Source organism: Clytia hemisphaerica, unplaced genomic scaffold, assembly GCF_902728285.1.
Source record: "Clytia hemisphaerica strain Z4C2 unplaced genomic scaffold, Clytia hemisphaerica genome assembly, whole genome shotgun sequence".
NCBI lineage: Eukaryota > Metazoa > Cnidaria > Hydrozoa > Leptothecata > Clytiidae > Clytia > Clytia hemisphaerica.
In genome coordinates, this window is record NW_027103900.1 from 144,899 (window position 1) to 165,857 (window position 20,959).

Here is a 20,959-nt window from a genome sequence, read left to right on the forward strand (position 1 = left end):
TTGATACTTTGATACACAAACATCTTGTCTTCTTTATTTCCGAAAAATAAAAGATATAAATACGATATCTAAAATTCTTAAAATTCTCATAAAGGTATATATTCTCTCCCATCCAGCGCTGATTCAACTAAATCTATAAGTTCATTCATTTTGCGATCTTTCATCGCTATATTCGTGTCTTCATCTTTACGTGGAGCTATGAAACTACGTAAAAAGATTTTGATACCCTCTCGAAGTGATGCTAATTTTGTGTTCGATGCAATCTTCATGAATGCTGATCTGAAAATTCATGGAAATGAAAAATAGCGATAAAAATGTTTGGTCAGACTCTGATATGAGAAATACTTTCTGAAGTAAAATCTCCATAACTCAAAGGCGCAGTAGCATTTATAACAAATTCGAGTTAACAAGAGTTTAATAACTGATGCCACAAAATTCGTTCGGAGTTATGTAAGGTAACATTCGAGTTATAGAGGTTCTTGTTTTGGATACTCTACTATAACTTCATAAAATCGGAGTAATTATTTACCACTAATCATTATCACCACATATGATTATCGGATTTAAGCCAAATGGAACTATAAGTAATAGAATTTTCCTAGTGCAAAATTATATGTAAACCTTGTGGTTGAATATAGCCCGGCGCCAAATAAGGCTCTTTTGATAGACCGGATGGCGCGATCAAGTTTACTTCACTGGACTCGGCGTCATCAAAAATTATCAGAAAACAAGGTTCAGACGGGGTAGTAGCAGTAGTTATCTGGCATCCAGATGGTGAAATTTTCATCCGACACGCTAAAGCTCTGAAGGTCGGGAAAATTGTAAACATCTGGAAGGTTTACATTACGGAATTTTGCGAGACCACGTCAAGAATTTTGCAGCGGGAGGTCTGGTAACCCAGCCCTCATTTTTGGGGATTGGCGGGTCCAACCGAAATATTTCAAGGTTTACGGGCAACGACTGTTGAACCCGACTGAGGATGCGGCCCATCAAAGGCTAGCCTGGAGATCCATGCTATGATTTCTTATTCTATATACTGATGGCGAAATATATAGCATGGTATGGGCTGACAGTTTGAATTTCCCATATCCTAATAACGATATCAAACCCTGTTATTGTTTCACTGGTCACACTTTCTTAAAGAAAGCGCAACTTCCGAAATTTGGTTTTTATTTTAGTAAGTGAGGACAGCGCTAAATTCGAATTTCCCACTGTAATTTTTTTGAGGCCAATATCGGACTCACAGCTCTGACCCGTCAAGTATTCATCAGATTTAAAAAAATACGCAGACGGGTTCCTGTCTAATCAAAGGCCGACTATCATTCCTCTCCGATGGGAAATTGGCCCGCTCCCTTTAGAGCTTTAGCGTGGGCGTCCGCTAATCCGCCATCGGAATATGAGATAATAGCAGTAGTAGACTCTATGTTTAATGTAGACAGCCAATACTATATTATTTTCTCAAAACAAGAAATCTTACTTTATAGAGCTTTCTGGATATTGAAGAAGTAAAATTTTGAAGAAACTCGTGAAAAATCGTATGGATTGTTTGTCCAGCATTCCGAAGCTGACAATTTTGAGAACGCCCAACGTTAATGAATTCGAAGCGATCAAGTGTGACATCAGGTGAGCCATATTATTGCATGTGTGTTTCGATAATGTGGATAGGGTCTTAAAACGATCCCAAAGTGAATATTGCAGGGTGATCTAAAAGCAAACGTGATAATAAAAAGGGAGTACAGAAGCCGGCTGTAATGTACCCCAATGGAGTTTGTGTGAATTTGTGAATGTAGTAAAAAGTAACGTGGATGGATAAATTCTGGATCCGCTTATGGATAGTTCTTCGATTTGTCTAACTTCAAAACTTTAAGAATGGGAATATCATTTGATATATTGACTAGTTGACTAACTGAGTGACGGAAAAGACCTTTTCATAAATTACGTCACGAACATCACTTGCCTCGTTCTGAAATTGTTGTCATGGTGATTAACTCCCAGCAGATTTTATTAAAACTACTTTCTATTCATTAAAAAAAATCATTTTTTTCTCAAGGAACATAATAACCATGGTAAATGTTTGAATACGAGGCAAGTGATGTTCGTGACGTGATTTATGAAAATGCCAATTTCAGCCAAATCACCAAGGTATCCAAGAGCTTTTTTTACCGACAGAAAGACAATTCAACAACGGAAAGTAAGAGAATAAAGTTATAATTTGGCGTAGAAAAGTTAACTTACTAAGCTTACAAACTAAAGTGGATTTTGGTTCAGTTTCAGCTGTTCTTATCTTTTTAAATTTACCTTCTTTGCTTGAGAGAGGCTTAAAATTATTTTTCGATTAAAGTCTATTCCAAAAAAATCAACAGTCCGCACATTTTGATATATACTTGAAGGAAAGAGGATATAATTAAGAGGAATACCGCGCTAAAAAGATAATCTTAAGGCGGATGAATTTTTTAATGACCTTTTTCAAAAAATTCGAAAATGAAGATGAAAAAGTGAATTTTTTTTCTACTTGACCAAAAATTTTGAATAAAAAAATTTTTTTTAACGAGCATGAACTTTTGCGAATCAAGACATAAAAATGGAAATTTTTACCAAAAAAATGGCTCACAGGGACATTCTGGGAGAGTCTTTTTAAATTGGTTCAAAACTTTTGACTTATGAGGCTGTAATAACAAGCTAAGTAGTAAGTCTGCGACCGCAGTTGTAGGCGACCCGAAGGCTCCTCTTTCGATAGCTATCTACCCGAGGGGAGGGGAGGGCGCCACTCTTTCTCCCCGGATTACTCCACTTACCCTTGATCCTTCTCTTAATTGCTGAGCATCAAGCAGAGAGGCATCAGGTACCATTTTGGGCTGGGAGTTGAACCCATAACCTTTCGAACCGTAGCCGGATGCTCTACCACTGAACTACGGTCGCAAAAGCAAGCTAAAAAGTGCCATAAATCTTACATTTTATTTTAAGTTAAAAGTTTTACAGATTCTCTATTTTGTCAAGAATTTTTCGCAAGTATTAATATTCGCGAATGAACCTTTCCAGAATTTTCGAAGACTTTCCCAAAACTTACCAAAGTTTGTACGCCTAAGTATTTGAAATCAGCAGCATTTTTTCATCTTCATTTCCGAAAATCACCCGCTTAAGATTATCTTTTCTCCTTCAAGAGCAATGTATCAAAATGTGTGGACTGCCAATTTATTTGGAATAAACTTTAGTAATTTCTGAGATCTGAGCCCGAGGTCTCGTATTTATCAGGTAAGGTAAGGTTAAAGCCAAATCTCAACTCTGAATCTGTGTACTTAATAAAAATCATGTAGTGGTCTTACCTTATTGCTATGCGAATGTCCACAAAACTGATCGGCCAGATGAGCGTAGAATGGATTGTACGTTTTCTCCTGTAACCAGAAAAAATCAATGAATTTCGATTATAACAAGTCCCGGGGGGGGGGGGGGGCACTCATATGATCTGACCTACGTCATGTGCCGTAGTGCGCTTGAGGCTGTGATGGTGTGTTTCTGTGAGATTGCACTGCAAAGGTCGAATTTTAAAACAAATTCAAAATAATTGTTAAAAAGAAAGGTTTTAACTTCTCGTTTGTTTGAAAAAGTTTCTATTGTCTGATAATTACAGCCGACAAGAATAATTTTCTCATTTTTTCTTTGAAACAGAAAATTTCCCAAGCTTCTTCTTTCACGCGGATTTAAAGCCGAGTAATATAGTGCACTATAAGGGTTGGGTAAATCACGAGCAAATGCACTGAAAGGGTACCTTTTCAGCCATATTGAACTGCACTGTAAGGGTACGATTTTGAAAAGCAGATTTTGCGCGGCACATACCGTCGTTTCGAAATCGAGTGCCCCCCCCCCCCGGTTAACAAGTGCGTTTATACTTGAGACTTATTTCAGCATAATAAGGAGGGGTATACCGGGGAGGGTCAGTACTAAAGTAGACGAATCGTAAATAATTTACTACCTTGTGCAGGCCAAAGTTTGACTTTTTCCGAACCAAATTAATATGACCCCTGCGATATCAATTCGAAAGTCAGAACAGAAATAAAATAAAAGCAAACCTGTAGACAACAGTCGAGGACAACGTGAATGATTTCTCTCGCTTGTTTTTCTTTTAAACTTAACTTCTGTAATTTCTCAAACGCATCTAAGTAGTCCTGAGGAGAGAAGGAAAATAGGAGTAATAGTACATAAATCTTAGAGAAATTGACTGACTTCTTCAAGAAATATTTATGGATGATTTTTAGTCTAATTTGTTCGAATTAGAGAGAGATTCAAATTATAGAAAGTATATTACGAAGGGTTTCCACTAGACGGGAGCCGAGAATTAGTTTGTATTTACGAAAGATTCGAATGAGAGAAGTTCGAATTAGCGAGAGTCTACTGAAAAAAGTCTTTTTAATGAATATCCAGCTGAGATAATTACGCGAAGAATACAGCTTAAACATAAAGCAAAACTTTTGACGGTGACAAGTAACAAAGTCAAAAAAACTTTCATTAATACAGGTACGATAAACTCTCAAAGTGGATACCTAGAAGCTCGAAGCAGACGGAAACACGAGGAGTATAAAAGAATCAGGGATACTTTCTTGCTATGCATTAAAGAGGGTCTATTCTCATGAGTACAAACCTCACTGGTCATAAGAATACAAAAGATGTTCTTTCTCAACTCCGTGTTCATCCGTTGTTTCTTCGCTTTCTCCAACAATTTCGCGCTTGCATCTGGTACTTGGATTCCACCCTCATCCACCACCTTCTCTTCGGGCGTTTTATTGGGTCCACGCCCTGCCCAAGCGGAACCTACCACCCACCATTTACCTATAAAGTAGAGGAACGGAGTTTTTTTAATCCAGTCAGATCTTATATTGTGTAAGTTAAAAATAAAATAAATATTGAAGAGTTTTAAGAAATGTGGAAGCTGATGGATGCGTTCAAGAACTATTAAACAACTGGCACCTTTGAGGACCGCAGAGTGACTGAAGCGATCTGGAATAACCCAAAGTTCTGACCCATAAAATCAAGGACGGTAAAAGTGCTTGTTTAGCGTCCCAACTTCATCAGAATCTAGAAAAATCAAGAAACTAATCTTCTCCGTCACAGAAAAATACACACACATAAACACGCTATTTAAATTCAAGAGATCTGGCTTAAACTTCATGGAATTTGGAAGATGTTAAAAGATACCTTTATCGCGAGCGTTTAATAAATCTTCTAAAGAAACTTTCAGTTGACTTCCACTGTTCATCGTTTCTGCGGAGTAAAATAGAAATTATCAATCAATCAAACAATCAATAAATCAATCAATCAAACAAAAAATTTAGGATGTAGTAAATTCTTTTCACTTGAAGATGTAATCCAAAAAGTGAAAAAAGTGAAAAAAGCTTCCTAAACTTCCAGGTTCAAATATGCGTATTGGAGGTGGCTGATTTGGAGGATTCGTACCTACCGTGTTGAAAAAACATGAAATTACAGAAGATAAATAATCATAATTGTGTTTTATCACATCGAGCACAGTGATCATACCTCTACCACGTGTGATAGCTTTATATATTTTTCGTCCATCTTCGATAAGGGTCGGGTCATACTGGGGCACTTTCCGCATATTATTATTCTTTAAAGCGTTGATCGTTTCCAACATAAACTTCACGCGTGATCTGAGAAATAAAAAAATAGTATTTTATAACCACTGTAAAGCAAGAAGGTTTATAAGATAGAGAGTTCCTACATCAAATTATACAGTGAAATAAATAGAATCAAGAAAATTCGAGAAAAAAAATCGAGCAAGATATCAAGGAATGAAGAACTCACTTACAATTCCTACATTCAGCAATTGTAAGTTAGTTCTTTATTCCTTGATACATGAAATCATATAATAACAAGTGACTGTAATTTGGGAAATTGTGGAATGAGCCAAGGCAAAATTCACTTTTACTGTGTCAGAATTTACATGCTTAACAGCAAAAGACTCAACATACTGAGAGCAATTTGGCCTCTTAAAAATTTGACCTCTTAAAATAGGAGAGAAAATTTTGATTGATGAGACAGCCATTATAAGAGTAATTTAATGATTAAGTCCGAAAAATAAGAACCTAACCGAAGCTCGTAAAGCCAAAATGGAATGCTTCTTGCAAAAAAAAGGTAGACTCGACCAGTTTGTTATCGTGTTATAAGTTACAATCACTTACTGGTCTTCAGCTTCAGAAGCCATAGATTTTGCTTGGATGGCCAAAATGATTTCTTTCAACGCAAATGGATCGTCTTTACGCATGTCTGGACCGCAAGCTGCTCGAACGAAAAGGAATACGATATTTTTTGCATTATAGCTCGAAATGGATGCTTTAAGATCTATTTACTAATCCCTTACTTAATCACTCCGGAACTTCAAATGTTCTAATATTTTATGATTCCAAATGCGCGTATACCCCCAAACTAAAATACCTCGTTTTTTATTCGGCCAGAGCGAAAAACAGCCAGTACACACCGACCGGTACAGGACAAACAAGATTAAGCGATCTCATGTGATGTCAGTGGCACTCAATGGGTTAAGCATGACTGAAAAATGCTTATAAGGATGCTTTTATCCCAAGCAAAATTTTAGGAAAATTCCGAAAACCGTTTTCGTAGGCTCAAGTAATGCTTTTTAATTGCTTAAGTTTTTGCCATATCTGATATGCTTATAAGTGCAATGCTTAGAAAAAAAAACATGCAACAGCTCAGGGAATAGATCTTCACTTGCTTTTACCCCAGTATATAAATTTCAGGAAAAAACCCGTTCGTAATTTTGTTACAAGCTTGCTAAGTTTCCGAGTGAAAAAGAAAGTGAAACAGATGAACAAGGTTTGATTTCAAACGGTAACCGTCCCAAAAATTACCAAGGTTTAAGTAGAAATCAAGTTTTGATTAAAGAAATCCCAAAACAATCTCGATTCCGCAGGGATAAAAACCTACTCTTAGGTTCCAAATAAACGGGGGGACCTTATTGCCGGGGGGGGTTGGAAATTGTACTTCTGAAACCTAAAAATAAAGTAAAAATAGGCTAAAATCAGGCTATTTAGAGCAAAATAAGGGGCCTTCTCTTTGACAGCTGAAAATATTCTTAGAGATTAATAAACGGGGGGGTCCTAATAAGGTCCGGGGGGGCCGTTTATTTGGAACCTAAGAGTACTCGAATTCACAAAAAGTCTGTTTCTGGGATTTCACAGTTCAGTAAACCTACTTTTAAGGATCATTAGGATGAGCTCAATATCTTGTTCATTGAAGCGAGACATCAATCTTCGAACAATATCATAAATCAACAGCGATTCCACGACCTGAAAACAAATAAGAAAAATTTTACTTATATTTTGTTCTTCTTTAAAATATAGAAGGTAGGCACGCCTCTCAAAGCAGAATTTGAAAAATAATTTCTGAAGGTTTGTGCTTGGATGGCGGTTTCGGAAAGAAATTTGTTCTTTCTTTTGCTTAATGTTAAAAATACGGGATAAGCAAACGGTAGGGAATGTGTTAAATGATGATGATGAACCTTATAAACTAAAATGTATCCTAGTGCAAGGAAGAGTCTGATACTCCCCTTCTCGGTAACTCCCCCAATTAAAAAAATCATAGAAGTGGGTTATCAATGCGAATGGAATATGAGAGGCAGCTTCCTGAGATTGAAGCTTCTTTTTTAACTTTTTAACAAACACCTTTCGACGCTTACGTCACAAAAATATTGACATTGGGTCTGAGCTTACTAGGACTAAAGCATGACGAGTTATTTACTGCCAAACTTAAAATTAAACTTAAAACCAATGCAAAATTTTTAAAATCAAATTTTAACAATACACTGTCAAGTGTGACAGCTTTCAGGGTTTTTTCACCACTATCAAATATTTGGTTCATTTGGTTCAAAAGATCCACGCATAATTTCTAAAAACATCGGTTTGCGAAAATAAATCCGATTATAAAACGAGATTTAAAGTATTTAAGATTGATAATCTTGAACCAGAATGAATCCCTTTCTTGTGTCTCAATGATCTAAGATAAGGATAACAGGCATAAAAAACAGTCATACCTTCAAATTATAAAGCGTCAAGATGAGATACAAAACATTGGCACATTTCTTATCCAAATTGTATTCCATTTCGTCGACTTTGTGAAGTGTGTTGAATTTCTCCACCAGCATTTGCAAGAAATATGAACCTGAACGAGGAAGAAAAAATAAGAACGTGAAATCAACTTTAAACGTCCCTAAACAAATTGAAGGCAATATGTATGGCAAAATGTTCCCACACAATAAGGGGGCAAGCAGTTAAAACACAACAACATGTGTATTAACTGCTTTTTGAAATTTTTCAAAAGGACCACCACCCCTTGACACTTAGTACACTCTGCATTAACTGTTTTTGACCCATTAAATATGTACACCACCCCAAAGTGACAAAAGTGACAAGCGGCCGACAAAACGTCCCATGCAGGTCGACCGTGTATTTTCCCGTTAATTTGATGCAATACAAGGAGTTTTAACTGATTTGAGACTACTTATGTCACAGATTTATGTCATTAGAAAATTTAAATTAAGTTTTTGTAAGACTTGCCAGACAGTTACCTAAGCAATGCAAGAGTTAAAATTTTTAGATTTTGAGTAAGCAGAAAAAGGTTTTCCAGTTGCATTGTTGCTTAGTTTTAGATTTATAGGAAGTACCAAATAATAATTTTAAAGAACTCTTCATGCAATCAGATGCAAACAGAATTGACCTCAAACATGTCAAATTTTTTCTTTCTGCCATCTGGCTTTTTTTTTTTCTCCCGATCGAGATTAGCTTACATCACTTTCGAACGTTTTTAATTTAATCAAGCGTCTGAATTAAATCGAACGTTTGATTGAAAGGAATCGGATGTTTACAAAATGTGATGCTGAGAAAAGACATACCGTAATTTCTCTAATTTAATACGACCAAAAAAATAATTATTTTGGAGGTGTCGCACTAATAATAGGAGGATATAAATTGCTCTGAATCTGGAATCTTTTTATCGTACTAATAATTAGAGGAAAAACTTTGTAAAGGCGCGCTAAATTGGAGGAAAAATAAAAAAGACAATTTTTTTTATTTTCTGTTTTTTGTTTCTTTCTTTTTTAAGCTTTTTTCTAACCCATATTTTCTTCTCTTTTCAAACTCTTCCAACTTTTCACGTGTCATCTGCCTCATTTGGGCGAAAAGATCAGCGTTCTCAGTCTTAAAAATAAAGCTTGCGGGAATTTCCATTCCTCCTTTAGGCAGGTCATGAGAGTATCTCCTTTCTCCTGTAATTTTCACCGACAATCCTCCTCCATTCTTGATGAAAAAATATGTTAATTTTGACAAAAATTTGGGAACGTGTCCAACCGTTTGACCATCACTACAGATAGCAATCGCGTATTGATCTTCGACTAATGCACCAGGTCTAACTTCTGGCTTCACAGTCAAAATGGAGCCGATATCAGCAGTCCACCCAGTCCAGCTGTAGATATGGTATCCTCTAATACAACAAGCAGCTGTAAATTCCTTTTCCAATACTATTGGAATTTTTAAATCTTGAACAAGAAGAGATTTAAAAAGATTGTCACACATTTTTTGTTGTTGTGTATACGCAAAGCTGTTTCTTGTCGAAACGACCTGAGAAAAAAAGAAGTCGCTGCAGTGGAACTTTGTTTGTTAAAAAAACTCACAGCACAATCGAATGTTTTTGACATTCGAATGTTTTCTTCGGCCATCACTTCTCACTCGCGAGATCTATCTTTCTGAACTTACACGTGTGGTTTATTTTGTTCTTGTTCTTCGAAAGAAAATGTCTACCCAAACGAATATAATCGGTTTTTTAAAACAAGCATCGAATACCAAAAGGAAACGCCAGTCAACTATTACATCTTTCCTGGCACCTGGACAAAATCAAGTTGATGACTCTGTGGTATATCTAAGAAGTAAGTACATACTATTTTGCTCTGCGAAGAACAAATAAAATCTTCCCTTTGCGTTAAAATTACCATATATAGTTGGTATTTTTTTGGTAAAAGTATTTGAATTATTATTTTTACCATTTCAGGTAAAGCAGCAGCACCCCCACCGAGTAAAAAGCGTGTCGGACGACCACCAAATTCACTTACAGATGACCAAATCAATCGAATGCTGGAAAGGAATCATGACTACAACGATCTCTTACGAAAAGCCACGTATTTTGATTCAGTTATCATCAACTTTTACTTAAACCCTGACAGCGTGAAGAATGCCAACGAAATTGAACACTCCACCAGAAAACGTTACACCGAGAAAACAAAAAGGGAAATGAGAGAACACTACCTACTCACGCAAAACTTTGTGGCTTCTGCCAAAGCTTTTAATGTTAACGAATCCACCCTTCGTAATATTGTGAAAACCCTCCCTAGAAACGTTAAACCGATTGACAAAGGAAACCGTTCAGGAGCTGGTAGGCCATTAACATACCCCTTAGAAGTTGAAAATGATCTTGTATGCTGGATTCTCAAGCTAAGAGATATGCATTTTCCAGTATCTGTGCTCGCTTTACAGGAGAAGGGAAGAAGTGTTATCTGCCCTCACAATCCCACATTCAATGCTAGTCGTGGTTGGGTCCAAAAGTTTTTCGCAAGGCATCGACTATCCCTACGCAGCCGAACATCTGTCAGCCAAAAGCTTCCCCAGCAACTAGAATCTTCTATCACTAAGTTCTATCTTGATGCTGGTCGCTACATGAGGATCGGTAAATATCCCTTGTCACTTGTTGGGAACATGGACGAAACACCGGCATTTTTTGATATGGTACCAGCTAAAAGCATCACTAAAACCGGTACCAAAGAATGTGTGGTGAGAACATCAGGTGGTGGTGAGAAAAAGCATGTCACCGTAGTTCTGTCAGCTGCTGCAGACGGAACCATGCTGCCTCCAATGGTAATCTTCAAAGGCAAAACCGAAAGAACCATTGAGAAACTGCGAATACCGGAAGGATTTGTGGTAAAATGCCAAGAAAAGGCTTGGATGGACGAGCATCTCATGAAAGTATGGCTTGATGATATCTGGTTAGAATACATCAAGAAGGTCTCCAAGGATATCGGGTTCGAAAATTCGCTGTTAACGTACGACGCATTTGCAGCACACAAAACGGATGATATCCAGAGTAAGTTGGTTGAAAATAAATGCGATGCTCTAATGATACCAGCAGGATGCACATCGAAATGCCAGCCAATGGATGTGTGCATCAACAAACCTTTCAAAGCCATTTTGCGAAAATGTTGGGTTGAACACGTATCTAAAGTCATCGAGAAAATGCCTGAACCCTCATCAAAACCCGACTTCAAGCTTCCACCACCAAGCAAACAAGATATTGTAGACTGGGTTGAGAAAGCACACAAAGTTCTGTCAAACGACAAAGAGATGGTAGCCAGATCATTTGAAGTATGTGGCATCACAACAACTGATCCAAGCAAAGTGAGAAGTGGAGAATTCTACGAACAATGCATGGGTAATGCTAAAACTATCTTAGATTTAGAGGACGATGCCACTGAAAAAGACGATGACGATGACGACCCTTTTGAATTGTAAATAATATTTTTGAAAATTTGAAAAATTTGAAAGAACAAAACTAATCCTGAAAAAATCAGTTCGTACTATAATTAGAGGAAAATTTGAACTTTACCGTATTAAATTAGAGGAAAATCAAAAGTAGGTAAATGGGTGCTCGCACTAATAATTAGCGGATTTAAATTAGTTCAAAATGACGAAAATAATTTCCTCGCATTAATTAGAGGACGTATTAAATTAGAGAAATTACGGGGGTTTGATCTGGCTTGATGCAGCTTGGTGCTCTAGAGAAAGAGCTAGCAAATGTTAGTTTTACTGCAGTTAGTTGCAATTAATACACTTTTCGAGTTTTAAAATTGTCTTAACACCCCCCCTTTGACAGTTAATACAGTGGTGCAATTTTCAGAAAAGGACCCACCACGGTACTAAGTGTCATAGGTGTCATGTATTAACTGCTTGCCCACCCCCTGACACAATCAGAAATGGCAGAAAATCAAGCCGTATGACAAATTTTTTGACTTCTTTAAGGAATATCAACTGACTCAAAATACTAGACACCGTACCGTAAAGAAAATAAGTGAGGCAATTGATCTGAATAGAAATACATATACAAAATAACATAGGCTTTTCCACGGGGATTTATCAGCAAAGCAGACACAGATTATGCTACGATATGATAATAAACAAGCTAAATGCTGAATGGACCTACCTGAAGATTGATGTAATAAGACAATTGAAAAATGACAACAATAGTATGAAAATGCAGAATAATACAAGAACAACTCGAGAAATTCATGCTTAATCGTGGACATTCTTATAAATAATGTTTATGTTTGAAAAAACAAAGACAAAAAACGAAAAAATCGAATGAAAATCTGCAAAAACGGTAATTTCCGGCATTTTCGGATACGCATCTTTCTGCAAAAAAATCAGAAAAACTAAGGATGAAAATTCGAGAAAATGTCAAAAAACCGGTTTTTCCGGCATTTCCGGCATTTTCTCGAGAAATTCGAGAAATACTGTCTTTTCGGCGAAAATAGGTTGTTCCGGCGATTTTTAAATAGTTACGGCTTCAAAAATCAATTTAACTGAAAATTGCTATTAATAATGTTTTTGGATGTAAAAACAAGGAAAAAGTCCAATGAAAATCCAGAAAAACAGCGATTTCCGGCATATTTCCTGCATTTTCGGCCGGAAAATTTTTTTTCTCAAAAATCGGACTCGGCCATGTTTTGGGAATTGTTAAATACGCATCTTTGAACAAAAAATCAGAAAAGACTAATGATACTATTTCCAGAACATACCAAAATACGATTTTTCCGGCATATTTCCGGCATTATCGAAAATCAGGCTCCGTCACATTTTTGGCATTGCCATTTTGCATCATTGTGCCAAAAATTAGAAAAAGCTAATGAGCCAATCCTGAGAAAAGCTGGTAACAGACGGACGAACGAACGGACATCGGTTAATTTATAGGACCTCCGAGGTAGGTACAAAAATGAAACTTTTCTGTTACTGAGAAATCCTGTGACAGGAAAACAAAATAGAACCACATAGTTTACCAATTTCGCATTGGGAAGTTTTATGAAGAGATGCGACGATAACCATGAGTTGGATCATCAGGCGGTGGGGCGTCAACGCCTCCGCCACACACGAGTCACATATAGCTTGAAACATTAATTCATTCATCGCTAAAATGTTAAAAGAATTGTTTTGCTATATTTTTCGATCGACTCATCGACTGTCGGACGATTTATGACCATACACACAAAATGTAAGGCATTAGACTGTGGCGGCGGTTCATTTAAGGGGTACAGTAAATATATTTTTCAAAAAAGGGTATTTAAAAAGACAGGATATATTAAAAGGGAGGGGCAAACTGGGTAATTATTTATTACAATTTGCAAATAAATCGTTTGGTATAACACTCACTATATCGACTGTTCTTTTCATACAACAGAGCGATTTCACTCGTAATGCCTGGCAAGGTTGACTCGCTCACTCTGAAATGGATAAAAAAGTTATTAAATATATAGACGGAGTAAATTATCAATAAATTAGGATCAACTTTACTTAAGGCTGTGAAATGCTGTGTTTTGCCTTCGTTTATATGGATGTATCTTATTATTTTGAATATGGACAGGATATTTATCATTCTACTATAGCAGCTGATTTTGAGCAAATCTTCGTTTACTAGATTGGAAATTAATAAATTCAAATGTCATTTGACAAAATTCGAATAGAAAATAATTTCACCTGTTCAAAAGACCTTTCAATTGTTTCTTTAGACGTTCGATTTTGACTTTTTCTTCGTCCTCTCCTTTCGATTGTAATTTCCTTAACGCTGGTGGAATGTATTTTCCTCCACTGACTGCAGTTGTGACATGTTTTTCGACTGCCTTTTTTTCTTTAGTGCTTTGTTTTGCTAAAAAATAATCTCGTCGGCGATGGTTATTATACTGTGAGGTTAGTAAACTAATCAGTGCTAAATAATGCAAAGAAAGACTGGGACTGAGACAACAAGATGTTAATGAACTGAAAGATAAATAGACATCAATGGAGTGGGGCTCAAGCCCTCGAGCTCAGACCCCTGAATATGGCGAGAGGGCGAAATAGGGCGAGAAAAGGAAAGAAATCGAAGACTGGGAAAGGGGAGCTCGCGAAGGAAGAGGGCTTGGAAAAGAGAACTTCTCTAGTAGAAAAACCATGGTTAAATGAGTTAAGTGATCCAAGAAGTCCCCTCGAGAGCTAGAGGCTGACCCCGAATTGTTTAACTTCCTTTCACTCGCCACAATACTATTCTTCAAAGACCAGGACTTAAAATAGAGAATTCGGATCTTTAGCAGCGAATGTTACCTTGCATAAAAAAAATTCTAAAGTGACGTTGAACTCCAACAAAATTTAATGGAGCCCCTTTTCTCCTATTTACTTAGGTATCTACACCTAGCTTTAAAACTCTGGCAACAGATGATTAGGTGAAACTTGTAAAACAGCAATATTTCCCCTAGAAAGAAGGGTTGAATTATTAAAAAAATGCATTAAGAACTTACAAGAATTGTCTTCACCATCGCTCTCTCCGTCTTGTTCCTTTTCAAGATTTTCTCCTTCCTCCGAATCTTCTCCCTCTTCAAAGTCTTCTCCTTGTTCAAATTCTTCTTCGCTGAATTCACCGCCACTCATATTTTCATCGTCTTCATTCTCATCATCATCGTCATGTAATCCTTAGAAGAGGGACAATTTTTATTATTTATCATATTTATCAGAGTTGAAAATCGTCTTTAGTCTGCTGGTCACTTTCGCCACTGAAAGAAGATTTGAGAGAAAAATATACCACTTGGGAAGAAGCACTGTAAAAGTTTATAATTAACAAGCTACATGCTAAAATGACCTACCTGAAGATTGATGTAATAAGACAATTGAAAAATGACAACAATAAGTATGAAAATGCAGAATAATACAAGAACAACTCGAGAAATTCATGGAATCCGGCGATTCTCGGCTGCCAAAATCAGTTTCATTGAAAATTGAACCATGCTTAATCGTGGACATTCTTATAAATTATGTTTTTGTTTGAAAAAAAACGAAGACATGAAACGAAAAAATCCAATGAAAAACTGCAAAAACGGAAATTTCCGGCTTTTTTGGCCGGAAAAAACATTTTCTCAAAAATCGAACTCGATCATGTTTTGAGCATTGCGAATATGCATCATTCTGCAAAAAATCAGAGAAAAATAAGGATGAAAATTCGAGAAAATGTCAAAAAACCCGGTTTTTCCGGAATGTTTCCGGCATTTTCGGCCGGAAAAAATGTTTTTTTCGAAAATCGGGCTCCGTCACTTTTTAGGTATTGTCATTTTGCATCAGTGTGCAAAATTTCATAAAAAAATATAAACGAACGGACATGGGTTAATTTAAAGGACCTCCACCGCGGTACCCGGAGGTAGGTCCAAAAAGGAATATCCCCTTGACAGTCAAGAAGACCTTCAAATTAGCCTATTATAGGCAGTTTAGACTATTTTATATAGGCTATTTAGCCGAAAATCGATAAAAACCTCGATTTCTAACGAAATATAAATAGTCGCGTCTATTTTTCACCATTACTTCATTGCCCAAAGCCAAAAGAATCTTTTTCACAAACTGATATTACATTCAATTTTGGAAACAGAAATATGAATAAATTTTTATCCATCGGCTAACTAAACCAATTATAGGCTAATTTTCTGATAATGAAGCGCCGTGTGCACTTTGTGTTTACATTATCAATTCTGCTGAATCGACAAAAAAGCCCGATTTTCTTACCCTGCGCATGCGCACACATGCGCTGCGCAGTACCAAAAAGTGGAATATTTCCTAAACCCAAAGTCCAAATTTGTCATGAGCATTTCTCTTATCTGATATTCCAATGGCGTATTGGCGGCTGCTCACGCTAAAGCTCTAAAGGAGCGGGCCAAAATTTTCCTGACCTTCAGAGCTTTAGCGTGTCGGAAGAAGATTTCTACATCGGGTGCCAGATTAGCATTTCTCTGACAATGAGAAACCATGTATTCCTTAGAGAAGACGCGACTATTTATATTTCGTCAGAAATCGAGGTTTTTATCGATTTTCGGCTAAATAGCCTATATAAAATAGGCTAATTAGCCTAACATAGGCTATTTAGACTATTTTATATAGGCTATTTTGAAGGTGTTCTTGACTGCTTGAGAATGTACTTACGCCCGAAACATGTCGATAGAAATACAATAATAATAATAATAGTCACGTTTTCCTCTATTTTACCGTTCAACATACAAACTTTACCTTCAAGCACGGCAAACTCATCTTCTAAATCGCCAAGATCATCTTCATCAAATTCACCGTCATTTGCTTCTTCTTCACCGAAAAGTAATTTTTCCTTTCTTTTTGCTTCAGTTGTTTTATCATTTCCTTCTTTTGTTACTTGTTTCGTGGGTTTACTTGATTTTTCATTTTTTGATGATTTCAATTTTTTAGCCTAAAATAAAGACATACATATTTACATTTCAGTTTAGAGGTATTTAAACAGAAAAGAAATACAGAAAAATCGATTTCCCGCGTTGCTTTGTGTCACTTTTCCTTATCAAAGATCAGTTATGGCTTGAAGCTCTGTTGCTACAGTAACATTGTTCAAGGTTTGACAAAGGCTTTGAAAAAAGCTTTACAGGAATTGGAGTGAAAATAACAAAAAACTGCAGTAATTTCAGGAAAAACTAACGATTGCTACACGGTATTTCATACAGGCGCAACCTTGAGGCAATGCTGTGAAAGTAGATTTGATTCCAACTACTGTGGATTGAGGTAAAATCTAAAATGGCTGAAGACTGCAACAGCATGAAACATCTTGCAGCAAAACTGTTATTCTTTATATTATAAATTTGAAAAAAAAGCAAAGTAAACCTTTTTCATTCTGAGGTACTCTTCATCAGAGTCATTAGCACCTGCATCATCACCTTCTCCGCCGGCTCCACCTGCACCAAACGGTTCGCACACCTCTAATAAATCTTCATCGAAAATATTGTCAAAGAAAATAACTTTAGGCACAAATTGCTAGTGCGATGTTGTGGTTTGTTTTTGATGAGTATTCTACTCATTAAAAGTTGCAAGCACAAAATAATTCTGAACATTTTGCAAACATTTAACAGCCAAGTGGAAACGACCTTCATATAAATAAGAGGGTTGGACAAAGGCCATTACATACCAACAAGTCGAAATAGAAAAAATTTCTTTATGAAAAGGATACAATCTAGACCATCTTCATCCATCTTCTTGAGTTGATTTTTAGTTTTGTTCAGCCCTAATTTTTTACCAAGACTTGCGATGAGATTTTCATCTTGTTTATTGGCAGCCTCGTATGCATATCTCTCATAGCTGAGACTTCCTTCTTCATCCCCTTCTCCTTCTGCAACTTTTGTTTGGGCCTACGAAATATAAAAACCAATTAGTGAAAAATATTTTGAAAGAGTTTTATTTCTTTATTTTTGCATAGAACCCATCTATATCATCAACCCTAAAACCTAAGCAAAGACGTCCGACTATTCAACATCTACGATCAAAGACCTTTGCATTTTACCAAATAAATATATGGTGGTATAAGCTCTATATTGATAAATTCTTATCGCCTTAAACATGGCTTTAACGGGTATGATTAGGTAAGTTTATGTTTTAGGGGAGCACTTCGTAGAGGGTGGCACTCAATGGAAGGCAGCGTTGAATAATGAAGTTACTTATGTATTTAAAAGAGATTTAAAAGATAAACAACATTATTCATACCTTTCTTTTTCTCTTTTTACGTTTCTTCACTTTTTTCTCTGGTTTCTAAAAGGACATGAATCACGCATGAATCTAGTTGTATTTCATTCTGCAGTTTAGATCTATTACTTTTACTCCCACTCTCCCTCTCTCTCGAGATATTTAAAGTTACATGCTTTTCACTTATTGTAAAAAAAAAAAAAAAAAAATTCGACGTAAGAATTGGGTAAGAGCCTGTCACAAAATATCACGACTTTGGAAAGAGATAAATGCTAGGTGCAGGTCAAATATCTCAAACCGCCTGATTATCCCTTTAAAATTTAAAAAGTTTTTAGATTCTTGTATCGAAAATTTCAAACCTCTTCTGTCACAGTAGCTCCACTTTTCTTTAACATAAATTGGTGATGTTTTGCCTTCTTTTCAACTCTTTTGTTGCGTCGAGCTTCTCTTCGAAAAACTTGCTTCTGTTTTCCCTTGTCTTTGTAAAACGCAGTCTTCGCATTTTTCACAGCTGAAAATAAGTCAATATTACCAGACAATCTCAATTGAACGAAATCGACAAGCAAAACCAATCGAACCAAATTGAACATAATCAAATGCAATCAAATTCAATTAACAAATGCAATCAAATTCAATTGGCAAATGCAATCAAATCCCATTCAAAGGGCAAAAGTCTAGGTGATTTCTTTTAGTTTGATTGTCATTCAACTATTTGTTGATGAACTGCATTCGGTTCTTCTCAGAACTTCATCTCATGTTCTATTAAAAGTCTATTATGGAAAAGTCGTGCTTTATCAAGAATCACAACTGAAGCATGGGAAGTCACAAGACCCATCAAACATAATCAAACATGAGCGGCGAATGAACACAATCGAATCTCAATGAAATCAGAAAATTGCAGCTATATATACTCGATAGATGTTCGAATGTCAAATTTGTACCATTTAGTTCGATTTGTTTGATTGTTGATTATGTATGAGATCTTCTGGATATCAACAAAACGATAGCCTATGAGCAGAGGGGCAAAACAGCGAAAGATGGAACAAAGACTGCACTCTTTCCACCTTAATAATGATGACCTGAATGTGGTCAGGAATAACTCTAAGATTATCAAAATAATATAAAATTAAAAAACTGTTACCGTTTCGTAAATCTTTTTCTTCACTTTTGTCCATTATCTTCTTAATTCAGGAATTTTTAATTAATAGTAGCATTGAATCTAAAAATTAGAATTCATGTCATACTAAATTGGAACACTTACCATACTTTATACTTAGATTCAACTTATCTCAACATGCCCCTCTGTTCTCTGAATAGCTGTATAGTAGTCTTTGAAAGAAAAAAATCAAATATAAACAAATGGGCAGGTCTAAAACACCTAATACCTAGTACTTAATACTTACTACCTAATAATTAATACTGACTACCTAATCCGTTTGGATACTTTACAGACCAGAACTTCCAGGCCCTGGCTCTCTCCTTCGCCTTCGAAATTTCTATTCTAAGAAAATTGGTTTCGTAGAATTTGTTGTGTTATCTAAAAGAATATTTAAACATTAGGTAAATATTTTCTTCGCCTCATATAAGTACAAAGCAAAAGGTAGACTGGCACGCCAGTCGGGCTGGAACGGTATCACGCGGAAAAAGTGAGCGTAGGAGTTAGGTAAGCGTAGGAAGAAATTTTGTCGGCGGCGAGGGCTGAAAGCCCGACTGGAGCGAAACCCCAGGAAGGAAAACACGGCTAAGCTGAAACCCCAATCTTACAACGCCAGATTTCGGCGTTGTAGAAATGAATGAACTTTGAGAAATTCGTGAGATGAGAAATGAAAACTTCCGTCAAAGTCGCAGATCGTGTTGTTTTGATTTTTGAGGAGGGAGTGATTGGAAAAATTAATGGCTGACTTCTAGTGGAAATTTTTATTTGAAAAGATTTTGTTTTGTTTCTTGTTTCTTATTGATGAGTCTCTTCTTTGTGTATATGTGGCTTTTCTTCATGGTTCTCTGCATGCAAAATTCTTTGGCTCATTTTTGATTGTTTTTTGTTTTGATTTGAGAGGCAAGAGAAGATGGAAAAGTTATCAGAACTTGTTGACTTGTTATCTTTTCCTATTCATAACTCATTCAATTTTAGGAATGGAGTATTCAGATTGCAAACACTATGGAGTGTGAGTTTTTTTTTCATTTCAGCTTTCTTTTTCCTAGGTTTGCAGGTGGTAATCAAAGGGATAACCCAGGTACAGTAGCTAACAATTATTTACTGACATTCAAAACACATAAGACGTTTTAATTTTCCAGGACTCACAAGTCAAAGGTTCTTTATCAAAAATATATGGTTGTTGGACTACCAGAGACTACTACACGACACTGACACAATGTCGTGTGTATTGGAAGTGCTACAAACTTTTGTGAATATCTACCTGGTTATCCCTTTGTTTTGAGTTTAATACGTACTGTATCTATCCCTATGATAAAATTACACAGTTTTGAGTAGAAATAAAGTTATGGTAAAGCGGCACTGACAAATTTCTCCAAAAAATATTTTCTTTCAAATTATGAAATATTAAAAGTCTTCTTACATCTAAAAATGATTAAATTTTTTCATCATGCTTATGTTTTACTCAATTCTAGTATTTTTTCCAAAACTTATATATACTTACGTAGAGGGAAATTTAGCAGAATTTATGGAGAAAATTAAGAATTCTCAGTTTGGCAACAAAAATTTCTCAAACGTACTGTACACATAGTACCTACTATAACTTTAAACATTTACATATTTTTAAATTGCCAGATTAGCGTGGCAAGAAAACTCATTTTTTTCATTCAGCCATAAATCTTCAAGTGTGAAGTTAATTTTATAGTACACATACTTACAATTTACAGAAAAATGGGTGATAAATATATGTCACATGTTCAACAACCCATTTTTTCCACAGCTTACTTGTTCAACAAATTCTTGTCAAATTGAATGTCGAACAAGTGGGTTGTGGAACAAATGGGTGCCAAAATGATCGACAACCCAGTTGATTGACAATCCACTTGTTCGACAATCTATATAGTTGTTCAACAGACCAGTTGTTTGAGAGAAGAGTGTCGAACAAGTGGTCGTCGAACAACCATGCAGTCAAGCAAATGGGTGT

At 36.1% G+C, this 20,959-nt stretch overlaps 1 protein-coding gene across 1 annotated transcript; it reads right to left on the reverse strand.

The window, feature by feature from the left end:
- On the reverse strand, positions 1-19,057 carry LOC136808786 (nucleolar MIF4G domain-containing protein 1-like). Its single transcript, XM_067065325.1, has 20 exons — positions 18,964-19,057; positions 18,182-18,333; positions 17,844-17,888; positions 17,314-17,491; positions 16,971-17,074; positions 16,356-16,548; positions 14,609-14,779; positions 13,815-13,983; positions 13,491-13,561; positions 13,121-13,249; positions 8,060-8,187; positions 7,223-7,316; positions 6,192-6,288; positions 5,530-5,660; positions 5,191-5,256; positions 4,637-4,824; positions 4,068-4,163; positions 3,324-3,392; positions 1,478-1,704; positions 1-279 (listed from the first exon to the last, which is right to left on the reverse strand). The coding sequence occupies exons 1-20, from the start codon at positions 18,995-18,997 to the stop codon at positions 87-89; spliced, it is 2,535 nt and encodes an 844-aa protein (XP_066921426.1). The 5' UTR covers positions 18,998-19,057; the 3' UTR covers positions 1-86.
- Between the last annotated feature and the right edge of the window lie 1,902 nt (positions 19,058-20,959).

Excerpts from the sequence above, each read along its gene's own strand:
- LOC136808786 (XM_067065325.1), bottom strand. The coding sequence starts at position 18,997 with ATGGACAAAAGTGAAGAAAAAGATTTACGAAACG. Across the intron at positions 17,075-17,313 it reads GGATGAAGATGGTCTAGATT|ATTTATTAGAGGTGTGCGAA; the intron begins GTATCCTTTTCA and ends TTTTCGATGAAG. Across the intron at positions 14,780-16,355 it reads TGAGTTTGCCGTGCTTGAAG|GATTACATGACGATGATGAT; the intron begins GTAAAGTTTGTA and ends CCCTCTTCTAAG.